Below are 17059 nucleotides of genomic sequence, written 5' to 3' on the forward strand. Positions count from 1 at the left end.
CAAAATGCTTTGTATAAGTTATTTCATTTGAGCCTAAAAAATCTTGTGAAGTAGATGCTCTCATTTACAGGGGAGGAAACTGAGGTTGTCACATGCCTGGATTCACACAACTCCTTACTCTCTGAGGCAGGATTCAAATTCAGGCTTCCAGACATAAGTCCAACACTATCCACTGTGTCACCTAACTGATCATGTTCTTTTATGGAACCTTCAGAGTTGAGGATCTCTTCATCTTATGGAATTTGTCCCTTTTGTCTTAAAGTAACAGAACGGTGGAGCTGGAAGGGGCTGCCAGTCATACAACACAATCTCATTTTACAGATAAAGGAAAGTGTTGGAGGGGTGGTTGTAAGGTACTTGTAACCTACTATACTGTGAACTGCTAAAATTTGTCCACTGTTTCTATGGGAAACTTTGTACTTCACACGAAGAGGGAAGAAACTTGAGCTCATTTGAGGTGGTTAGTATTGCTAGAAGCATGATACTGACTGCCAGTACTTGGAAGTGGTAGCAACCTACATCAATCATTGAAAAATTTAAAGTGCTATACAAATATCAGCTGTTAGGATAATCTTGTAAATTTGATTACAGTCCTTCCCTTTAATATTTATGAAATGCCTATGTGCTAGCCACCAGGTGCTGTGTGGAATACAGAGATTAAGACATGTTTCCAATGTTCCTAGAGCCTGCAGCCTAACAGGGTCAGAGGCTGCAGATGTAGTATTGCAATACAAGGTAGAATGTACAGCAAGAAATATATGAATGATTCCTTAATTCAGGGGAAAAGGTGAGAGCATGTGTGGCAGAGTTAAGTAGGGAATCATCAGTGACTTGGGAAGAAGATGGCCTTTGAAGTGGGTTTGGAGTCAGAGCACCTAGGTTTACCTACAAGATTTGTCATCTGTAAAATGGAATAGCCTACATCTGGGATCCCTTCCACTGCTAAATCTAAGAAATTCTGAAAAGGTGCAAGTGATAATTTAAAAGGCCTACACTAGAGCTGAAGAAGAAAAGGAGAAATACTGGCTTGGAGTGAGAAGCATCAAGAAAATTCCCCTAGTTCCCACCTCCTCCTTGGTCTTTGCTTCCTAAGCCTCTAACTTTTCGCCCTGTGCTTGCGGAATGACTTGGGGTTCCCGGCAGCCCTGGAAGCTCCCGGGACTAAAAGGGGTGGTTAGCGCGGGGAGGAGACAGGCGCTTAGGGCAGAGGGAGCGGGTGAAGCCTCCCGGACGCCAGGGGGCGCGAGGCCCTGCCCCGCGCGGCTTCTCCCTGGGGTAGGGGCGCCTCCGGCCGTTACCCGAGGCGCGGGGATGCTGCGGGAGGCGGAGGAGCTGTCACTGGCCGAGGCTCGTGGGCAGAGGTGGCCGGACCTTTAGCGGGAGGTACAGTAGTGTCCGCCCGGGCGTCTTCCTCCCTCAGTGAGGGTCCGCCGCGGTCCAGAGAGAGTTAGGCCGGCAGCAGCTGCCCGGCCTGGGGCTCCCGACCCTGTCTTGGAGGGGAGTGGGGGCTCTGCGCCTGGCGGTCTGGGGCCGTCTGGAGCCGGAGCCCGGCCGGGGCTTCGGGCTGGGGGTGCGGCCGGATTTGTTGTAACCTGGTTGCCTGACAACGTCGCCCGGGCTTCTTCCGGAGGCGGTGGAGGCGCAGCTGCGGGAGATGCTGCCACTCGGGGCTGCGCCCTGCGGCCACGACTGACCCAGGGACCGACGGACCGAGCCTCGTCCGTCCTCCTGCCGCCTCGGGTAGGCGACCCCGGGCTGAGCTCACGCCGGGCGGGGCATCGCAGCGGACGGCGCCTCAGAGCTGCGCCTCTGGGAGTTCTCCCTTGGGCTTGGATCTCGTGACGAGGGATGGCCTCGGAGAGGCGCCCGGCGGGTAAGCGGCGTTTGCAGCCCCTCGAAGAGGAGGCCCCGCAGGGAATTTTAGGTCTTCCACTTGTTCTGAGAACTGCGAGGCTGCGGTGGCCGCGCGGGGTCTGTGAAAAGCAAGTCATTCCCCAGCAGGGTTCCTTTTCTGAGAGTAGCAGACCGTGTAGATGTGGAGGGCGATACTTGGTATATCGTAAGAGATGGAATTAAAAAAACCACTGGAATTCATCTTCCAAATTGGAAGAGTTCTTAAGCCGTTTATGGTGCTGCTGCATCAGTCTTTGGAGAGAGCTTCCCACAGGTTAGTGATCTTGTACAGGACGTTTTTCCAGGAGGAGGGGTTAGCTCTGGAGCAAGTTCTGTGGCCACTGCAGGATATGATCGAAGAAGCATCGTGCCATAAATGAGGAAATCCTGTTTTCCTAGCTCTGCCTAGGTGTATGTCTTTAGTGTATTGGTTTTCTCATCTGTAAGATGGTGTTGAGACTAAATGATCTTTTAAGATCCCTTTCAACCCCCAAATGCTATAGTTCCAAAGTTGTGAATGTCATTAGGTGGAAATGTTTGTGAACTTTTATCTTGGTGCTTGCTAACAAGTTGGAAACTGGGAGCAGAAATTCAAAATGACCTTGACAGACTGGGTTTTGGCTGAAAATTTCAGTTTAAAGGCCATTAGATATATTTCAAAGCTGCTTCAAGGTGTAGCAATTTCTTTGATTGGTAGTGTTCTGCAGAAGTACTAGATCATATATTAGGTGTTCTAGAAATAACTAGGGAAAATAGTGACTTTATTGGCTCAAATATACACAGTAGCATTTTCCTAAAGTATAAAAGACTCCTTTAATTGGCATCTAATACCCTCCATAATATGGCTCTTACCTACCTTTCCAGAAAGAGTTCTTAATCTGGAGTGACAGAAACAGACTCCAAATCCTCACTGTAATATACTTCCTGTGTGACCTTGGGCAAGTCATTTAGCACATTTTTTAGTTTTCTCATATGTAAAGTGAGAGTGTTGGACTCCTTGATTTATAAGTTTACTCCATCTCTGCATCTGTGATCCCGTTTCCCTTCTCCAACTCTTGAATTCTAACTAAACTGGGCTATTCCCTGACCTGTAATTGTGCTGCTTCCTATCTCCTTGCTCAGGCTGTCTTCCATACCTCTGTTAAAAACCTCTTTTTAAGGTTCATCTGCTCAGCCTTTTTTTTTGCGAGGGGGGGAGGTACTTTGAATCTCTTCATTTTTCTCAGAAATATTTTGCCTCTTGTATTATACTTATTTGTGTACAAATATGTCCTATCTACCTTTGTGAATAAGTTTTAAGCTCACAAAGGTAGGAACAGTGTTTTCAACTTCAAAAAAAAATCTTATTGCTTAGCAAAATGCCTTGTATGTAGCAGGTATGCAGTAAATGTCTGAATTAAGGAGAGTTCCTGTGACTCCGTGAAGATCCTTGTATTCCAGGCCTTTTAAACAGTGTGGAGCCTTGTTATATGTAGGTGTATCCTTTGCAGTACTGACCTTTCTTCCACGAGAGTTTCAGGAATGTGTTCTTAGAACTACGCAGACATCAGTGTGCCAATATATTTTCTGGAGCTGATTTGAAAAATATATTATCCAGTAGCAATCTTTCATGTGTAATTGGAGTGAGGGGAAAAGGAGGAATCATAAAATCGTAGATTTAGAGCTAGAAGGGTCTTTTAAAACACTTTCATTTCAAAGATAGGGAAACTTTTGCCTATGAAGATAAGGGGCTTAAGTTCACATTGTAGTCAAAGGTCCTCTGACTCCAAATCCATGTTCTTTCCACCATATTTTGCTTTTGCAATTACCTTTCTTTTCTGATAGTTCAGTACTTGAAAGATCTTCGATTTCATTAGTGTGGGTACTTCCAACATTGATGCAGGCTGAAATGCCTATATAATTTAGTACCTCAAATTCAAGAGGTAATTTGACACAGAAATTCATTTCCAGGTGCCCCACTTGGATTTAGATTCTTCCTTAACAATACATAAGAGGGTTCATTGTTGGATCCATAATTCAAAGTCTTTCCAGTGTGGTTAGACTTAGAGCTTGTACTCTACTCGTATAACTTTTGAGAGAATTGTGTCACTTCCAATGAGGAGTTCTCCACAGTGGGTACTTTGGTAGGACTTTAGTGGAGCTCTTTAGTGAAGTTACTTCAGGAATATAATTTAACATGTAAAAATAGCATTATATTAAAAATGTATTGCATATTATTTTAGTTAAGGAAAGAAATGTAAAATCCACCTGATACCAGGAGAGTGTCAGAATCTCAGAAAGTTGGGAATTACAGATATATATTGATTGTGATGATAGCTTTAGGTTAAATCTTGTTTCATCAAAATTAATTTTAAAAAATTGCCAAGGCCTAACTGAGCGCCTTGTGTATTTCAAGTAATACAGTATTAAATTAAAACAATTTGAACTACCTCTTCACGATTTTTTAAAATGTGTTTTGGTTAGTCCACGTAAATTATTAATTACATTTTGTGTGTGTGTATGTGTGTGTTTAACCTGTCTTGAAAAATATAGGGTTGATGACATCTTGCCTATGTTGCTGGCAGTATTTTATATTAGGTATAAAATATATTATGATTACTAAGTTTTTTCATATGTTGGTGAGTTAAGTTGCAATTACTAACATGTTTGTGAGACTTTATAGGCATAGGGTATGTGTGTATGTGTGTGTGTGTGACTATGGAGATGAAGATAATAGTTTATATAGTACTTTATAGTTACAGAATGCTTACATTATGTCATATGATCCTTGCAGTAGCATGTAGAGTAGCTAGCACACATATTTTCCTTATATTTAGGAATGAAAGGAACATTGAGGAATTTTTAGGAATGTTGAGGCCCAGAAAAATTAAATGAACTTGTCCAAAGTCCCACATTTAGTGATTGACAGAATTGGGACCCAAATCTTGAACTTCTTATTTTGGGTCCAGGATTTTTTCTTTCTGTTATGTCATGCTGCTTCTGGAGTTGGGAGACCTTTCTGAATAGTAGCTGAGAAAAGTAGAACTCGTTTCCCTTAAAATAATTCAGTTAAATTACTAGAATTATAAACTAATCTGCCTTCTTTTCTGATCATGTATTTCCTTATTGATGTCTTACACCAATTTTTGCATCTAAGTTCTCATTAATAATATATTAGAACTGGTTTCTTTTCACTGCACATCTTTCTATTGTCTTTTCTGTCACCTGTAATTTTTATTCTCTAGAGATTGTGATGGTTTATGATCCAGAGTCATAGAGTCTAAGAATATTGCTGCTGCAAAGATGGGTTGTTGTGTTAGGAAGCAGTTTTGGCTTGTTGGAAGTTTAGATAACTTTTTATATAATATATAGTATAGCTCACTTCTTCTAGTCCCATAGTCTTCAAACTTTTTTGATTCTGCATTCCATCAGTAAAATTTTTGGGGTGTGCAACCCCAATAGATGCATATTTATTTGCAGATTATATAAGTGTACATGTACTGTTGTGCATATAATTTTGTGCATTATCAAATTTATACAAAAAATAAAAAAGGATGAGATAAAGAAGAAATAATATTTTCTCCAAGTGTCAGTACCAGGCCACTGCTTTTGTATCCTAGAATGAAATGGTCAAATCTATGTTTCAGGAAAATCAGTTTGGCAGCTCTGTGGGGCAGGCGTTTAAGAGGGGGAGAATCTTGAGGCAGGGAGGATAATTAGGAGACCCCAGGTGAGAAGGGATGAAGCACTCAATTAGGTTGGTATAGAGAAAAGGGGCAGATTTGAGAGACATTGTGGAAATAGGAACAATAAGATTTGGCACCTGATTGGATATATGGGGTGAGAGTGAAGATTTCAGTGTGACACTCAAGTTTCCAACTGGAAAGGTGGGGGTACCCTTGTCAGAAATAGATAATTCAGTGTGTATTTTGCCCTGGAGCACAGAACCTGCTCCTTCAAGGGGCCCCTGCTTAAAACACAATATAATCTGGAGCTTCTGAGTGTGGGTATGCTGGGGGAGGAGGGGTGCTATTTGGCCTGTGCACCTGTTGGTTGTGAGTGCTTAACTTCCTGAAAGAGGGACTACCAGAGGGGGGAGAGGTTGAGAGGTTGCTTAGCCATGGGAAGGTTGTGGTAGGAAGGGGAATAGTAAGGGGACTTTTGGTTAGATAAAAGATGAAAGGAATACTGTGGTTGTTGGAGACAGCCTCAAAATCCTTCAGGGTTAAAATGGATATGAACTATCTTCCGATACTTCTTGGTCCCATACCCTTTGTGATCATGTCATGGCCCCTAGTTTGGAGACCAGTGTTCCTAGTCAATTCTTTTCTTTTTTTTTAATAAAAAAAAATGATTTTTTTCCCCCTCCAGTCTGGTACCATCTTCTCCCCTCCCAACCCCACCCCCTGCATTGGAAAAGAAATAGAAACACAACCCTTGCGGCAAATATACATAGTCATGCGAAACAGATTTCCAAATTCCTGCTTTGGCTTTCCTGAGAAACACCTTTTTGGAGGAGAGCCTTTAAGGCCAGATACTTTTTGGTAATTAGATAAACAATAAATAACAGCAAACTTATATTTTCTATACTTCTCAGTCAGTATGTAGTCAAGATTTTTTTTTGTATTAATACCACTTGTGATTTTTTACCCCCATTCTTTTGTGTATCTTTTACTCTTTTAGATAGATTAAAATTTGATGAGTGCCTTCAAAATTGTGTTGTTTCAAGCTTGGACTTGTGTGTATTTGTTTTGGTCCTCCACCCCTTGTGAATTCACCCTTTTAAAGGTGATTTCTACTTCTATATAGCACAGTCATTATTGATAAGAATGGAGTACTTCAAAAATTTTGGCAAATCTGTACCATCTTGTATTTATTTGTTTACTTGCATCTATAAATTAAACTGCAATGATCTAGTATAGTTGAATATCTTGCTAAGATTTCTTTAAGTTTCCTCCCTTTCTGCCTTCCACATTGGTTGCTATGACTCTTTACTTGACAAAGAGCTTATGTTTTCTGAAAGGTGATTCCTGGAATCTTTTGACTTTCTTGTTGTGGTGACTGTTTTATATCAGTTAAACTTGTTCAAGTGTTGATAATCAGAATTAACACCTTTACTTTTGTGCACTACCTTTTTTTTTCTTCCAGTGTCAGTAGTTTGTTTAATTAGGTAAGTCTGGAACTTTTACAAATGTTTGTTGATATCTTTTGTTTTAATATCATATTCATTTTCAAATATACACACTGGAAAGGGCTTTAGAATTCATATAGTTCAATCCCCTCATCATACAGATGGGAAAACTCATGTCTAGAGAGGTTAAGTAACTTGCCTAAGGTAAGTAAATTTTGTCACAGGTAGTGAGTTCAAATAGGATTTGAACCTAAATCATCTGACTCAAATTGTAGTTTTTTTCCTCTGTATCATACTGCCTACCAGTTATTGGCACAAAAGCTGCAGTTATCTTCATGGTGGCCTTTTCACTTATTCTTATAAATTATAAGGCGAAATAAATATACTATGAAATGATGTTTATTCTTTTAAATTATCAGGAGAGATAAATATACTATGAAATGATGTTTCTTGTTTTGGAGCATATAGTAAATCTAACTCCACCAACTCTTTTATTCTTTGCTGCCATTGGGGCTTGTAAACCATGCTTTATTTAGTCACAATTTCCTTATGTCTTCTGGTTCCATGTTATCACAAAAATGTCAGTTTTGATGTGGTTTAGTATCTTTAGTCAACTCATTTAATTTTGGACAAAAAATTTCCAAATTTAGAGTGAATGGCAGTTAATATTTGTGGATGGTCTAAAAATTGTGTTAGCAACTTTTGCCCTGCTTTCTACCATTGTAACTACCCCCAATTGTGACTGTAAAGGTTGAGAGCTGGGTTTGTTATGTCTGTGCAGAAGGCTCCCAAACTTATCTGTCTGTCTCTCTGTATCCCTTGCCTTTTTCCTAAACTCTAGTTGTGTATGTATATATGCATGTGCCTGTGTACATCCATGCATACACACACATACATACACATTTTGTCTCCTTTGATAGAATACAAGCTTCTTGAGGGCAAGGATTGTTCTATTTTTGTCTTTGTGTTCCCAGCACCTAGTACCATGCTTGACACATAATAGTTATTTGATAAAGATTTGTTGATCAATTGGATCAATCTTCTGATAAGAATAATAGACATAACTGAAATTTATATAATACTTGAATGTTTCCAAATTCTTTTATATGTATTATTTTAGTTGCTCCAACTTTTCATTTGATGTTCTCAAGGGAATAAATAAGCTTAATTGAATGCCAGATTTCATTTGTGTAATATTTGAAAGTTTACAAAGTGTTTTATGTATATTATCTCAATTGATCCAACTTTTAATTTGAAGTTTTCAAATGAATAAGCTGAATTAAATGCCAAGTGTGGATTGCGTAAGGTTTTAAAATAGTAGTAATGCATACTGACAGATGCAATAGTTGTGCATATTGACATAACATACATTTAATATCATGTTATTTTTATTTATTTTTAGAATCTGAAGAATGGCTGATAATTTAGATCGGTTTATTGAAGATCAGAAGGCTAAACTGACAAAAGATAGAGCTGAGTTGGAAAAAGACCCTCCTTATATTGATATAAAGGTAATGTGACAATATTTATCTTTTGTTTATGTTAACTTCTGGCAGTTTTGTTGTTCAAGTATCTGTTATGTTACCAAGTTAAAATTAGTTCTGTTAGAATGATAAGGAAATTTAAAAATAAAACAGGAAATTTTAAGTCGGAACTCTTGGTTGTAAGTGAAAAATTGATAAACTGAAATAATTCCAAATATACTGTTAAAGAAGAAAATTAAATTGTTTTAAAGCTTAAGTGGTGAGCTATTAGTTAACATTTCTTCCGGTTATAAAACATTATTGGAAGCAGAAACAACTTTTGTAATGAGTTGTTTGTGATATCGTTAGAGATGTAATAAAATTGATTTGAAAATATAAGATTTACAAAATCAGCCTTATGTTATTTAGCATAAATAACCATAGACATTAAAAATATGATTTAAAAGTATTTTACTGCAAAGTGTTTGTTTAAATTGAGGAGTTGGGCTACAATTGTAAAAAGTTTGAGAGAAAGTTAGATTCCAGTATCATCTTAATCCTAAGGAATCTGGCTTAGTGAATTTATTAGCTAAAGTTTTGGAAGGATGAACTTAGTTCTAACTTATCTTTTAAATTGCTTTGAATGTCAGTGTTTCTGACTTCTTTCATAGATAGAATTGTCAAAATTATGTTTTATAAAAGCAATGAGGTTGGATCTGCTGACTACAAATAATTTTCAAGTACCAAAATATTTGTAAAAATTAAAATTTTTTTATTTGCATTTTTAGGATTTTTTTTTTACTCTTAAAAGCAATTTGTAGAATTAGCAAAAATGAATCTTTTGGCAAGTTTAAAAAATTATTAATGACTTCTCATATTTAGAATCCTATTACCTTGCCTATTTTGTGATACAAAGATAATTTCTCTTCTAATATCTCTGAATTACAAAGTGGTTTCTATATAATGCACTAACTAGGTGGCACAGAGAATAGCGTAGTGGGCCTAGAGTCTGGAAGATTTACCTTCCTGAGGTCAAATCTGACTTCAGATACTTTTTTTTTTTTTTTTTGCCTTTTGGAGGGCAATTGGGGTTAAGTAACTTGCCCAAGGTTGCATGGCTTGTTTTTTTTTGTGTGGGTGTTAAAAGTGTCTGAGGCCAGAACCGAACTCAGGTCCTCCTGACGCTGGGGCAGCGCTTTACTCACTGTAGCACCTAGCCGCCCCATGACCTCAGATAATTAATAGCTGTATGACCCTGGGTAGGGTACTTAACACGGTTTACCTTGGTCTCTTCATCTGTAAAATGAGCTGGAAAAGAAAATGGCAAACTATTTTTCTTTGCTAAGAAAACCCCAAATGGGTCATGAAGAGTTGAATATGATTGAAAAAGACTGAACAACAAAAAGCTATGCAGTTTGTAAATGCATTCAAAAAATAATTTGATGTATAGGATATCTGATTCTATGGAATTGCAAGTATTTTTGTAATGAAGTCTTAAAGTACTTAAGCACGAATGATTAAATTGTGTAATATTAGTTCATAATGCTTTGGAAAAGTCCTTTAACATTATTACCATTCATTACAGTATTGAAACAATGTATTTTGGTAATTGCATCTTAAACTTTACAGTATAAAAAGATGTGAAACACATAAAATGTATTTAATGTTTTGTGATTATTTTCCTCCTTAAATGGATCGTCTTTTTTTTTTTCCTAGAGCAATGCTGTAGAAAAGCTTTCAGAAAATAGCAAAATACTAATCTCCATGGCCAAAGAAAATATACCACCAAATCGTCAAGAGAACAGAGGTTCTTTAAGTATGTTGGTTAAGTGCATCAATATTTAAGAAATTGTTGGCATATAATCTAACTGGTGGCAAGAGGTTTGCTTTTTCAGATATGTGTTTCATTTTTGAATTTTAGTAATTTTCACTTCTAGTATCCTGATAATGCCATCTACATATAAAATAGCACCTTTACTAATTATTTGGTACCACTTAATGTGGTACTAGTGTTATTTTAATTTACTAAAAACATAGCTAATATTAATGCAACCACAGATTACATTATAAATAGAATAGGTATTTTTCTTTATTTAAAAAATGAGTAAATACAGTACAGTTTTTTCAGTTTAAAAATCCAAGAAATAATTGTGCTTATGGCATGCTACTAGGTGATGGAAAGACCATATTAGTAACTGAAAACCATATTACAATGTGTATACATAAACTTTTCCTTCTCTTGTAGTGAAATTAATATAATTATATTAATAATATGGTCTTAATAATGCTTACATTATTATTTTCTTTATATGAAATAATGCAGTAGATAAAGAGGTAGAGATAGAGAGAGCCAGGCTTGCAGTCAGGAAGACCTGAGTTCAAATATGCCTTTGGACACTAACTAGTTTTGTGACCCTGGTTAGGTCACTTAACCTCTGCTTCATTTTCTTAAATTTTAAATGGGAAAAAATAGTAGCCCCTACCTCCCAGGGTTGTTGTGAAGATCAATGTGAAAATATTTGTAAAGCACTTAGCACAGTGCCTGGTACATAGTAAGCATTATATAAATGTTAACTATCATTATTATTACCATTGTTAATATTATTTTGAATGGTTTATCGAAAATAGTTTACACTTACATAGTACTTAAAGGTTTGTAAAGCGCTGTGCATGCATAGTTTAATTTATTGAATTGATTATTGAACAGTTGAGACAAGGTGTTTGTGCTACATTTGAAATCAATAGAACATATACTTTATTTAATGTGTATATGTATAAATGTGTATATGAATGTAAACTATTTTAATAATATTTTAAATTATTCTGAAGAGGGTAAATATGAAGAGGTGGTATTGTGACTTCATTATCATGAACTAGAGCTATAGTAATGATACCAAGAATTTAGTCTTCAGTTGGGTCAGAGTCCATGACTAGAAACTATACATTTTTAGCCTATGTCTATTTTCTGAGGTTAGGCATGCCATTTTTCATAAGAAGGAATTGGCAAGAGACATGAATGGATAGTCTGCCTCTTTTACTATTATTGGCATTGCAACCAAAAACTCACATTCTGCTGCATCTTCATGTATAGACAGAATTATTTATTTTGTAGTCTTTTTAAAAAAAAGTTTAAGAAATAACTTCAAAATGTATTGAATTGGGGCAAGAATACAAGATGAGAAGAATGATTATACTCACACAAACACACACATACACACACATGTACACACACACATAGTATGTAACTACCACAAAGTATGAACTGCAAAGTAGCCCACATAAAGGAAAAATTTACATTAAATGAAGGTATTTATTATATAGCTATCCTAATAGGAATCTAATATGTATATTTGCTAATGATAATTCTAGTTATCTAATTTAATTCCAGCCATTTGATTTCTCATCATCTTTTCTGTAGTAAATTCTTTGATACTTAAAGAAAGTTTTAAAATTCTGAATCTGAACTTGATCACCAAAAAGAACATTTCCATATACATAGCAGAACACTAAAGGATTCTATATGAAACTGTAAACTTTTTCTCTGATGAAGGTCTCATTTAAAAAATATAAAGAACTAAGCCAGATTTATAAAAAAATAAAAACTGTACCCCAGTTAATAAGTGATATGAACAAGCAGTTTTCAGATGAAGTAATCAAAGCTATCTATATTCATATGAAAAAATGCTCTAAATTACTTTTAATTAGAGAAATGCAAATTAAAACAATTCCGAAGTACTACTTCATACCTATCAGATTTGCTGAAAAATAGAAAAAGAAAATGACAAAAGTTAGAGGGGATGTGGGAAAATTGAGATACTAATGCACTGTTGGTGGAATTGTGAACTGATCACAGTTTGAATGCAGCTTGAAGCATACTTTTTTAAACTTTCTTTTTTTGGTCTTTTTTTTCACAACATGACTAGCATGGAAATGTGTTTGAATGACTGCACATATATAACCTATATCAAATTGCCTTCTCAATGAGATGAGAGGAAATGAAAGGGAGAAACAAAATATGGAACTCAAAATTTAAAAAAAAAACTTGTTAAAAGTTGTTTTTACATGTAATTGGGAAAATATATTAAATAAGCAAAAACAGAAAAGACACTAGATTTGCATCATATCTAACATGATTTTTAAAAAAGTACATAATGAATTCCACCCATATCTTTCTAAATTATCCTGTTGTTTGTCCTTCCTTTTCAACTTCCTTCTACTCTCTGTGCATTTAAAAAAGTGTTTCTTTTTTAAAAATCACTATTGCTAATCCCTACTCCTCCATCCCCTTACCCAGTTAAAGGGTAAAAGAAAAAAATTTGTAAGAAATAGGCATAGTCAATTAAAATGAATCCACGTAGTATCTATATCTAAACATGTCTTTCTCTTTCTGTACCTTTGAGTCTGTGCCCTCTCTGTCAGAAGGTGAGTCACATACTTTCCTGGAGGTCCTAACTGGTCATTGCTTTGACCAGAGTTTGAAATTTTTGCAGAGGTAGTGAGTGGTGTTCTTATACAAATTCTTCTGGTTCTGCTCACTTGATTGCATCATTTTATATTGCTGAGGATTCTCTAAAATAATTATGTTTTGTTCTTTCTTAATGGCACAATAATATATTCCATTACATACATTCATATGCCAGATTGTTCAGGCATTCCTTAATTGATAGCTAACATCTTAGACTCTTGTTCTTTTATCTCTTTTCCTTAGTCTTTTTAAGATCAGGCTATTTGTTTTGCTTTTAGCTGTTTCCTCCCTAGTATTATTCTCACTCCCTCCCCATGTATTTCTATACTGAAATCTTGGAGGGGGCATTATTTGTGTGTGGTGTGTACACGTGAATGTATTCAATCAACCCTTTTTTTGTCCATGTCAGGTAAGAGTGAGGTCCATTTGATGCCTGCTTCCCCATCTATTTCTTCATGTTTGTATACTTTTCTCACCCATTCCACTTAGGAGAAATAGCAAAAATAGCTACTTCCTCCTTTCTGCAGTAATGTATTTTTCCTTTTTACCTTCCCATCTCTTTCTCCTCTTCAAACCATCAGAACAGAACCAGTCCACCTCCAGATCTTCTTTTTTCCTTAGCTGACTTCAAAAACCATAAGGCTCTGAAGGAGTGTGTTTGTTATTCCCTATTAGAATGTTTGCATTCCTTCCATTTGCTCAAATAAGCTTAACTTCCTACGCTTCTTTCCAACTTGTGTTTATTTCAAAGTTCTTACTCTAGTCTTTTCTATTAGAAATGCTTCAAAGTTCTCTATTCTGTTAAAGTTCCATTTTTTTTTCTCTTTTAAGATCATATTCATCTTTGCAAAGTGATTCTTGCTTGTAAGTTTGTATCTTTTGCCTTTTTTGAATTATATTTAAGATCTCCATTTATAGCATTAACTTCCAGGTCTTTCCAGGACTACTTTTTTTGGGAATGCTTGCAGTTTGTTCTTTGATTCTTGATTCTGGCCTATGATATTTCTGGGACATTTCTTTTTGGGATTCCTTTCAGGAAGTTGTCATTGGATTCTTTACTTTGGCCTCATATTCTGGGCAATTTAAATTTGTAATTTCTTAAAATGTAATATCTGGGCTTAAAAAAAATCCCCATTTGGGTCAGAGACTATGACTACAGACTGTACACCTCTAATCCATGTCTACTTTTTTTTTTGAGGGGAGAAGGCAGGGCAATTGGTGTTAAGAGACTTGCCCAAGGTCACAGCTACTGTGTCAAGGGTCTGAAGCTGGATTTGACCTAAAGTCCTCCTGACTCCAAGGCTGGTGCTCTATTCCATGTCTACTTTTTATGAGTATGCATACCATTCATTATAAGGAGCAATTGGCCCTGAGGGAGTTGAATAATTTTTAGATTATTCCTCTTTGACCTTTTTTTTCACCAAGGTTAGTTTTTTATATCAGCTATCTTGTATTTTCTTCTATTCTTCATCTTTTGATAGTGTTCTATATTTTTTTGTTTTCTCATGAAATCTTTGATTTCTGTTTGTTTCATTCTAGTTTTAGGGAATCTGTTACTTTGCTAAGATTAACTGCTTGTTTTAAGCTACTCATGACCCTTCCAATTCTTTCTTTTAGAATGTTTATTTCCTTTTTAAATTTCTTGCTTTGTTTCTATCTAAGTATTTATGTAGACCTTGTAGAAAATCAGTTTTTTACTTAAGTCATTGCCTGCAGTTGATAAAGAGTTAACTTTCTCCTTTGGGAGTATCTTTAGATTTACAACAGTTAGATTCTAGTTGGATTTCTTTGGTTTACTTATCTTTCCTGCTCTGGTTCCTGAATTGCATGGGGTGATTGACCCTGCTTGGTCTTGGCTCTGAGTCCTCTTGGTTTCTGTTCTGATTTCTGCATGCCTCAGTTTTTGAGGTTCAGAGTGGTGCATCTTCAGGGCTCTCCCTGGTCTTCCAGAACATTGTACTGGGGATTTTGGAGCTACTTGGACTCCTGATTACTGTCTTTATTTGAGCATTGCTTGCTTCTCTGGTAGATGCTATATTTTCCCGCTAGCCCTCTGTCTTCTGTTAGCAGCTTTTTATAGATTTTGATTCTCTTACTCCCAAGAATTTATACAAGCTGCCTTTGAGAATTCATTCTTTCTCATGTCTGACTCTCAGAATCCTTATCTTCCTTCAAAACTCAGTTCACATGCCACTTCTCTAGGAATCTTTTTCTCATCTTCCTAAGTTGTTTAATATTTTCTTCTCGGTCTCTCTCCATATTGTGTTCTCCTTGTAGAATGCAAAAACTCTTTGTTGGCTGGAAGTGCTCTTTGTTTTTGTCTTTGTATCTCCAGTGCCTTCTTAACATAGTGCTTTGTTCATAGTGGGCGTTTAAAAACGCACTGGATTTAACATAATGTCTGTGTGAAAAAATAAATTTTCATTTAAAAAATGTGTATCTCTCAATTAGCCCCTTAGGAATGATTTTTATATTAGTCCTATAAATTGATTTTATTTAACCTATAATTGCTGTATAAAATAAGTACTAGTATTTATTTGGCTATATTTGTGAAACTTTTAACTTTTTTGTGGTCATTGATGTTTTACTTTGTGAAGTGTCATCACTACAAATGACCATAAATTGACCCTTAAGCATTATTTGCTACTAGAATCAACAGAAGACAACCATTGAATTAGTAGGTCTCTGTATTTCTCTAGATCATTAAGCAAATTTAGCATGTTGTGGTTACTGTTCAGCTTGAAGTGCTAAAATAGATGGAAAAATTAAGGTTACTCTACATACTTTTAATTTTATTCAGTATTTTACCTAAGAGGTCACTGAATGTTGATAGAGTTCCTTGAAAATAGTATCTTAAATTTAGAGGTAGAACACTTTAGAATTACATAATTATTAGTCAGGTAGAGCTAAAAACATAGCAACATTGTAATTAATATTTGAATTTATATTAAAAGGCAGATAGTCTTAATAAGTGGAAATAAACTTAAAGTAACCTACTAGATATATGTGAAAGGAACTATAACATTGCTAAATATAATATTTGTACTTCTCTGAGAGATGTGAATAGTTTGTTTACTCTTCCCATTATGAGCTAGCTAACTAAGTCCTCTTAGCATATAGTGTCATTGCACAACAAAGCCTTTATTATGACCATGTATGCTCAGATATTTAACTTCAGTTCATAGTTATTGTGCTTCTGCCTTTGGGTGAAAATTTGTCTAAATGCAAAAATAGAAAAATAAAATTTTTTTCATACTTTTTCACCCTATTTTGAATGAGATTCAGAATAAAAAGTTTCTTTTTTCTATAATGGTAGATACTAGTGCTTCTCCAAAGTGAGGTTTAGTTTTCTTGATTTTAAAGGAAGGCTGCTGACTATTCAACAAAAAATGGATAGTTAATGTTTTTTGGTTATGGAAGACTTTAGACTCTTAGAAGAGAATTATTAGCAGCATGAGTAATAGGCATTACTTTAGGGAAGTGTGTGTGTTGATAATATGCAAATCATTTTAAGGGCTATAGGAGATGTGATATAAGAGTAGTTCAGCAATAACATGGCAGTAAATTGATAAGGAAGAAAATTGGATAATACATGTTATAGAATAGGTTGTATAAAAATCTGTAAAAGCCAGTGAGCATCCATTGTAATTTATAGCTCTTTGGCTAAATTTCTGAAATATTTTAGTGATGTAATAAAGCAGTAGTGATATGTCATGCCTATGACAAGTTCCCATTCATTAGTTGCTTTGTGAGGAGGAACAAGGCACAGAAATGGTGATATAAATGGCAACATATTCACTGTTGCTAGTTATCTTAACTATAGTCCTTGCTGGATTTCAAAAGGAAAATCTTCTATTTTGTTAAAAATGACAATATTTGAAATTATATTTTTTTATCTAGTAAGGACAGAGAAAGAGAGAAGGGCTTCAAAAACCTGAAAAGAATAGTCATCTGTCACCTATGCTTGACATAGTCTTTTTAAATAAAAATTAACATTTAAAAAGTATGTAACCTAATTTTAAAACTCAAGTGAATATTTTTAAAAATCATTTTTGAAGGAAATATTCAGTTTCTATGAAATTATAGTTTTTTTAAAGCCAGTGATTTGAATTTATCTTAACGTGAAGC

At 35.7% G+C, this 17059-nt stretch overlaps 1 protein-coding gene across 16 annotated transcripts in view; it reads left to right on the forward strand.

Annotated features, from left to right (window-relative positions):
• The window catches only part of CSPP1 (centrosome and spindle pole associated protein 1), a 142511-nt gene that overhangs the window by 1585 nt on the left and 123867 nt on the right, over positions 1–17059 (forward strand). For 13 of the 16 annotated variants that reach the window (XR_011170688.1, XM_069100060.1, XM_069100069.1 and 10 more), the window contains exons 1-3: positions 1390–1873; positions 8406–8514; positions 10183–10282. Coding sequence is in view for 15 of the 16 variants with exons in the window: in XM_069100060.1 (XP_068956161.1) it covers positions 8416–8514; positions 10183–10282 (199 nt within the window). In the remaining variant the exon portion in view is untranslated. The other 3 variants (XM_069100062.1, XM_069100063.1, XM_069100061.1) reach the window with 3 other exon arrangements.

Source organism: Petaurus breviceps, unplaced genomic scaffold (assembly GCF_028583685.1).
Source record: "Petaurus breviceps papuanus isolate PSGF00001 unplaced genomic scaffold, PetGlider_PUasm1.0 38, whole genome shotgun sequence".
Lineage (NCBI taxonomy): Eukaryota > Metazoa > Chordata > Mammalia > Diprotodontia > Petauridae > Petaurus > Petaurus breviceps.